The sequence below is a fragment of the Eupeodes corollae genome, chromosome 1 (genome assembly GCF_945859685.1).
Source record: "Eupeodes corollae chromosome 1, idEupCoro1.1, whole genome shotgun sequence".
Classification (NCBI taxonomy): domain Eukaryota; kingdom Metazoa; phylum Arthropoda; class Insecta; order Diptera; family Syrphidae; genus Eupeodes; species Eupeodes corollae.
In genome coordinates this window covers 47661664-47670026 of record NC_079147.1, presented here as the reverse complement: position 1 = coordinate 47670026, position 8363 = coordinate 47661664, and the positions used below count along the sequence as shown (strand labels likewise).

The 8363-nt window shown below is 36.3% G+C and overlaps 1 protein-coding gene across 1 annotated transcript; it reads left to right on the top strand.

Moving 5' to 3' along the window:
* The first annotated feature begins 6322 nt into the window (after positions 1–6322).
* On the top strand, positions 6323–7342 carry LOC129938643 (uncharacterized). Its single transcript, XM_056046317.1, has one exon. The coding sequence runs from the start codon at positions 6323–6325 to the stop codon at positions 7340–7342; it is 1020 nt and encodes a 339-aa protein (XP_055902292.1).
* Positions 7343–8363: the final 1021 nt, after the last annotated feature.

The window sequence follows — 8363 nt, the reverse complement described above, 5'->3', positions numbered from 1 at the left end:
CAGGGTCCGGAGTGCGGTAACACATTGTTCGTTCCCATTAATTGAAAATATAATTCTACTGGACTGGCTGTCAATATTTGTGGATGGAAAATTGCACACGCGGTGATATTATTACTCGAGGAAGAAAAAGTTTTACCAATACGTATTTTTTGTTTTAATTTTAATTTTTATTTTATTGTGATGATTCCATGAGTTTTTTAATTGGTGTTGCTGGGAACTTGGAAGCATTGCAATAACTTCTGGGAATTGGAATTATATTGTATTGCAAGAGAATACAAGCCCCTTATCACAGAATTTATACCCTTTACATTGAGGGAATTCAGAATAAATAAACGAATATTCATAAAAGGGGTTGGAATTTCTATTTGTTGACGTAAGTTATAAATTATAACTAGGAAATAGGTTCATAAGCAGAAGCAAGGAAATCAGGGTGAATATTTATATAGATATGTTGATATTACAACGATTAAGATTAAATATTAAAAAAAATAGATTGAGTTATCAAGTTAAAAAGATGATTTTGTTAATTTTAAACAAGTTATGCACATGCATATTACAATATTTTATTATTTGACTAAAATTAAAATAACAAAATGGCTACTTTAACTTCTTGCAAGTTGCTAAATCCATATGACTTCTGAGTTTCTGACATATTAAGCCAATCTACCCGTTCCTCAAATTACATTTCGCTAAAGTTAAAGTAGTTTCCATGGTATGATGGTTAGTGCACTGGACTATGCCTGATACAGGATAGTCTGACAGTTCCGCTAATCTACCACGTCAGACGACGAACCGTAGATAGGGGACTCCTCTACAATCGGAACGTCATGGCATAAGGCGGAGCAGAGCTCCTTCGGTTCAGTGGGACCGAACTGATAGAATGAAGCAGGAGAACCAGTTTGGTAGCTTTAATCTGCACTTGATAGTTTGTAGTTGGGATGGGGTTTTAAGCCTTGGCCGGCTTACATGCTTGTTTTATACTTTTAGGATTTAGTTTTAAGTAGAGTAGGCATGGTGGCTCAAAAAAAAAAATTAAAAAAAATGTGAAAAAGTTAAAAAGAAAATTTAAAAATACAATTAAAAAAAAAAGTAGAATAAGAAAAAAAAAACAACAAAATATGAAAAACAAAAAATGTTAGATTTGCTGCTGTGGTTGTTTTAGTTTTTAGTAGTTTATAGGTAGAATAGGTAGTTTAAGTAAGTTTTAAGTTTTATTTAAGGACCTAATTTTAACAATAGTTTTTAAGGTAAAAATAAAAGAAAATATTGAAATTAGTTTTTTTTTCAAATTATCTAATAAACAAAAATATATAAAATGAATTACAGTAAAATAGATCTTAGGGCCGAAAAGGCGTTAGAATAAATTGTTATATTTTAACTAAGAGAGTCCGTATGGGACCAGTAAGTAAGTTATGGTTAATCAGGCTAGTTTTATGATTTTTGTCTAGCTTTAAGATAGTTTTAAGAATAAATTAATGAAAATGAATTAAAAAAAAGTGCGCCGGACTATCATGCCATAGGTCTTGTGTTCGATCCCTCTGTACTGCTTCTCGTACACAGGAATGGTTGAGAGTTGAAAGTCACTAGGCCCTAGTTCTCAACGGACTGTTGCTCCACCCAATTTATTTATTTTAAAGTTTAAGTCAAGGAATGGTTGCTTTGACTTTTACTAAATTGCTTGATCCATTTGATATCTTAATCGATCCTTTTTGATTTGAAAGAGTTAATTTGACTTTAAGGCCACTTGCGCTAGTATATCCAGCATAAAACAAGATAAGGCCATTAGAGAATATGGCATAGCAAAAAAATTGACACAACTGTGTAAATTGACAATAACCAATATCAAAAGGCAAACTAAAATAGCTAGGTTGGTATCTAGACCAATAATCATCTATAATAGATTCTGACAAGGGTGGCTTTGGAGAAAGCAATTCGTGACCCTAAAAGATTAGCATGAGGGATCATCATCATCAGGTAAAGCCTGGCAGAAGACATCGGCATCATCGAGAGAACCGAAAAGCTTTAAGTGATTCTTTTATCTAGATCGAGTAGGCAGCACCAAATTTGGGGATTTACTTAGGCGAAAGAAAAACAATGTTGGTCGAACAATCTAGTAGTGAAATCCTTCAGACACTTTTGGTTAATAAAGGGTGTATGAAAATTAACGCAAGATTTGAATTTGCCGCCATTTGTGCAGTGAAGTGTTGGCAACAATGAAAAAAAAGCAATTTGACAGCTAACAGTATAGGGTTATTAAAAATGGAGCGTTACACGATAAAACAACGTGTCTTCATTATTAAAGAATATTTCAAAAATAGTGAAAGCTTGGCGGCTGCAGTTCGAAAATTTCATAAAAAATATGGTCGGAATAGTGTTTTAACTTCGTTAACTGTGAAGAGATTAATTGAAAAATTCATGGAGACTGGATCCGTTGGAGACGCCAAACACACTGGTCGTCCAAAAACAAGCCGTTCAAATCTGAATGTCGAAGCAGTGCGTGAGAGTGTTGCTGACAATCCAGGAACCTCAATTCGACGTCGTGGACAAGAATTGCAAATACAGCGTATACTCACCAAAGATCTGTGTTAAAGAATATAAAAAGTAAAATTAATTATAACGTAATGTAAACATGCTACAATTTATTCTAGCCTTGAACATACACAAACCTTTTTCTTTTTTGACATTCTGTTTAAGTTCATTCTTTCTCTTTTCTTGCATATTCTCATGTACAGAGATCATGTTTCAAATTTAGGTTAAGAAAAATTCATTATTACTCGATCCACTCTTGAAATGTTAAGTTGGCAATTAATAAAAAATTGAATTTGTATTTAAGTTGAACTTTTGCTTTATTATTTCGCAACATAAATTGGTAGCAGAACATGGTTACCATTTAATTCAAATTGTGTTGTAGAGTTGTAAAAAAAGGATTAGTAAAGCAATTCAAGTAATTTTCTTTTAAAATTGATTGTGCACATATTTTCACATATTTCGGAGATTTATGAGGTTAGAGAGTAATCCTCGTGCTACCATATCATAATTGAAACGTGATTTGATTTGGATACTTATTGCAAGATTTTTCTCTTGCCCTTAAGGAGGTAAGGGACAATAAAATATTTTATTTGAATAACCACCGCCGCCAATCTATCTTTTCATCCCTTTTTATGTCGCTCGAGTGAACATTCTCTGACATATACTACACTGGCGAAAGAAGGCAAAGGTTGTCTGGAAGGTTCCGATTCTGCAGTGGATATCAAGACGGACATAATCATGGAAATGAAAAAAGCTAAGAAGATACGTGCTTCAATACTTGGCCTTTTAACCAAACAGCGAAATAATTTTAATGAGCAAGCAAGTTCTATTAATAATTCGGCTTTGAGCATTATGTTGCAGCTCATCGATGATTATCATAAACGACATAATGCGATCACGGAACACATTCTGGAGTTGAGTGTGGATGAGAAGGAAGATGATGATGCTTGTGAAAAGGACGCTGCTTTTACTACAGCGTATATTGACCTCAAGACCAAATTAATGGACTTAATTGAGGAGAAAAAAGCTGATTTGAATTCAACCTTCCATTCAAGTTCAACACCAAACCAACCTGTCCGTGCAGTGAGATTACCGAAATTAGAACTTCCCAGATTTTCTGGGAAATATTGCGATTGGATGGATTTTAAGAATGAATTCGAATCCATGATAATAAATGATACGAGTTTGAATGATATAGATCGTTTCAGATTCTTAAAATCTGCATTGAGTGATGGACCTAAGCGCATTATTAGTAACATGGAAGTAACAGCATCTAACTTTTCAAAAGCATGGCAAGCTTTATTGCATTTTGAAAGCACGCAACCTGTTGTTGAATTAGCAAGTAGTACGTCACAAAGATCATTTTTGCATCACAATCTTTTGAAGATGAGCAGGTTCTATTAGCGTCAGTTATTGTGAATGTATTTGATGGAAATGGCTGCGCCACCCCTTGTCATGCCTTGCTAGAATGTGGCTCTACAGATCATTACATATCAGAGAGATTTGCCAAAATAATAAATGCTAAGCGAATCAAGTGTGATAATCTTATAGGCGGCATTGGAAGCATTGGTGTTTCATCGAAAGGACTCTGTAAATTAACTTTCGGCTCCGTAATAAACGACTCTGAGCGATTTGTTATTCGTGCATCTATTTTACAGAAAATTACAGAGTCGTACCCCCCACTTGCCTTCAGTACTTCGGAATGAAAAATTCCATCTCACATTAAATTAGCAGATCCGAACTTTAACAGGCCTAAGCACGTTGATCTTTCGATAGGCGGAGGTTTATTTTGGAAATTATTAACTGGTGAGCAATATCCATTAGAACCCGATCTCCCTTATCTTTGTAATACGAAGCTTGGATATATTGTCGTTGGATCTATCGCTACATCCCCAACTCTTCTTCGTAGAGCACTTTACTCATCTAGAGCTTCAATCGACAATCTAGAATCATTGAGGCAGCTAGTAGAACGAGCGTTTGAAATTGAGTCTTGCACAAAGTATAAAGCTGGCTCGTTTCTTAGTCCCAAAGACAAGGCTGTTGAGGACCATTATGAACTTACGACTCGTCGAGGCAACTTTGGACGATACACCGTACGCCTCCCTTTCTGCGGAAACCCAATCTTACTTGGTGATTCATTGGACATTGCAACCCGTCGCTTCCAAGCCCTCGAACGCAAACTTGAAAAACATCCTCTTATGAAACAAATGTGTTCAGAATTTATTGATGAATATGAGCGCCTTGGTCACTTAGAAGTGGTTCCTAATTTCGATGCTTCTACGACACATTTTTTTTATGCCCCATCACCCGGTGTTTAAAATGTCAAGCTCAAGTACGAAAATAAGAGTGGTGTTTGATGCCTCATGTAAGACATCAAATGGAGTCTCCTTGAACGATTTATTATACACTGGGCCAAAGCTGCAGGATGATTTGATAATTATACTCTTGAGGTTTCGCTTATTCCCGTACGTAATAACTGCTGATATACAACAGATGTATAGGCAGGTACTTGTTGATCAAGCTGACACTAATTTTCAATTAATTTTATGGCGTAAAGAAAAGAAAGACCCATTGAAAGTTCTTCGACTGCTCACATTTACTTACGGTACCGCTCCTAGAGCTTATTTAGCTATCAAGACTTTACATCAACTAGGAATGGATGAAGCTGAGCACTTTCCTGTAGGTGCCAAATTATTGAAAGAAAATTTGTATGTAGATGATGCAATGCTTGGGGCAAATAACATTTAAGAACTCATTGAAGGTCGACGTCAGCTCGTTGAAATTTTAGAGAGAGGTGGATTTAAACTGACCAAATTTTGTTCAAATGTAGAATCTACGATAGCTGACATTCCTTTAGAATCTTGAGAAAAGTTTGTCCAGATTGGGGACCACAATACTATAAAGACTCTTGGTTTAACGTGGCAACCTGGTGCAGATATATTTCGGTGTACCTACAATGAAATTGAAGCGACATCTATTATTACGAAACGCGTTGTGTTGTCAGAGGTTGCTAGACTGTTTGACCCTATTGGATTTATTTGTCCCGTGGTCACCTTAGCCAAGATATTTTTTCAAGATTTATGGCGCAGGAAGTATGATTGGGATACCCCATTAACTGATGATCTCGCTACAAAGTGGAATGGCTTTCGTGGTGATCTAACAGCATTGAATAATATTTCATTACCACGATATGTCCTTGGTAATAATAATTACGACTTGCTACATTTACATGGGTTTTGCGACGCTAGTCAGAAAGGCTATGGTGCCTGTGTATATACATGGTGTCTTAATTCTACTGGAAAAATCACGGTTCGGCTTTTGGTTGCCAAATCCCGGCTCGCACCTACTAAAACTCTTACAATAGCAAGACTTGAATTATGTGCTGCGAGACTTTTAGTTGACATGATAGAAAGGTTAAGAATTGAAGTCTTTCGAGACATTAAAATCAGCGATATAAAGAACTGGTATGATTCAACTATCGTTCTTAGCTGGTTACATGAAGAACCCTATAAATGGAACACTTTTGTAGCTCACAGAGTAGCAAATATACAGGAAGTCACAAAGTTTGATCAGTGGAAGCATATTCCAGGTGAGATGAATCCGGCAGATTTTATTTCACGTGGCATGTTGCCAACGGAAACGTTAGAATCCTCACTATGGTGGAATGGCCCTGCTTTTTTACGCCAGGCAACCACTGAATGGCCAAAAGAATTTAAATTGCCAAAATCAAACACTACCAAATTAGAAGAATTGCGTCCTTCAAAGTATGTTTTAACAGCTTTTATTAAAGTGGATGTTACTGAGTGTATGCTTTATTCTCGTAATTTTCGAGGAACTCGTCGAGCTTGCGTATGCACTGCGTTTTATTGAGAAATGTCACAAGCGCAATCGAATTCCTGGCATAAAGCAGTGGCAAATCTTATCAAGACCAAATATAAGAAATTTTATTAAACATCCGTCATTAGAAGAAGAAGTGCATGCAGAGGAAGTTTTTATTAAAGCTATTCAGCAATCGGCTTTCGCATTAGAATATTCGCTACTGGAAAAAGAACAGTCAATTAATAAAGGCAGTGCACTAGAAGCTTTGGCCCCATTTATAGATGAAAAAGGCCTTATTAGAGTAGGTGGGCGAATTAAGAAAGCTGAGATAGCCTTTGATGCAAAGCACCAGATTCTATTGCCGAAGACTCATCGCTTTACGTCCTCAGTCATCTCATATTTTCATCATTATGGAGTTTGTCACGCAGGACCACAAATGGTGTTGGCAGCTGTTCGAAATCGTTATTGGCCTATTGGTGGATTACAACTTACAAGAACCATCGTAAGCAAGTGCATTTGGTGTTTTCGCATGCATTCTAAACTCATCTCTCAATTTATGGGCAGCTTACCCGTAGATCGTGTATTACCACTGCAACATAAAGCATTTATGGTAACCGGAGTTGATTTTGCCGGCCCAATAAGCGTTCGTCATCATATTCGCTGCAAGCAAAACAAGGAGGTGCATTTGGCTCTATTTGTTTGTTTTATCACAAAAGCCGTACACATAGAGCTCGTTCCTGATCGCTCTACCGAAGCTTTTTTACGTGCGCTGAAAAGATTTATATCAGATAGAGGCAGAGTTTCTAAGATGTATTCTGATAACGCTACTAATTTTGTAGGCGCATCCAACTATTTCAAAGAACTAAAGGCTAACATGGAAAAAGATAGCGAAATAATTGAACGAGAATTTAGTAAAGAATTTATCCAATGGTCTTTTATTCCACCAAGAGCGGCCCATCACGGAGGTTTATGGGAGTCATCGAAAAAATCATGAAGCGTTTAATTCACGATATCGTAGGATGCATGGAATCAACGGAAGACGAACTTCGTACAGTAGCAAAACAAGCGGGAGCAATTATAAAGGTGTTGTTCGCGTTGTCAAGTTCAGAACCAAAAAGGGCGAGTACAAACGTGGCATTACACAACTTGCGCTTCTTCCTAATCAAGATTGCAGCTTGAGCTTAACAGCTCAATAGGGGGGAGTATGTTAAAGAATATAAAAAGTAAAATTAATTATAACGTAATGTAAACATGCTACAATTTATTCTAGCCTTGAACATACACAAAACTTTTTCTTTTTTGACATTCTGTTTAAGTTCATTCTTTCTCTTTTCTTGCATATTCTCATGTACAGAGATCATGTTTCAAATTTAGGTTAAGAAAAATTCATTATTACTCGATCCACTCTTGAAATGTTAAGTTGGCAATTAATAAAAAATTGAATTTGTATTTAAGTTAAACTTTTGCTTTTTTATTTCGCAACAATCTGTGTCTTCATGCTTACAAAATTCAATTAACACAACAATTGAAGCCTAATGACCATGGACAGAAAAGAGAGTTCGTTGAATGGATTATTGAACATCACCAAATGGACCGAGATTTTTCGAGCAAAATCATCCTAAGCGATGAAGCACATTTTCATCTTGATGGCTTTGTCAATCGCCAAAATTGCCGCATTTGGGGTTCGGAGAACCCACATGTGATTGTCGAAAAACAAATGCATCCACAACGCGTGACTGTATGGTGTGGATTTTGGGTGGAGGCATAATTGGGCCATATTTTTTTGAAAATGATGCTGGTCAAGCAGTGACTGTTACTGGTGCTCGATATCGCAACATGATTACACAGTTCTTTCTGCCAAAATTGAATGATATGGATGTGTCCAAGAAATTTCAAAAGCCTTGAAATGCACAATTTTTTGGAGAACATTCTTGAATGAATTTAGGACCGGATTCCAGTTGTTGAGCAGATAAACATGATATGATAGGTTTTGAAAATGTGGCAGTTTGGTTCTT

Excerpts from the sequence above, each read along its gene's own strand:
- LOC129938643 (XM_056046317.1), top strand. The coding sequence starts at position 6,323 with ATGTTACTGAGTGTATGCTTTATTCTCGTAATTTTCGAGGAACTCGTC.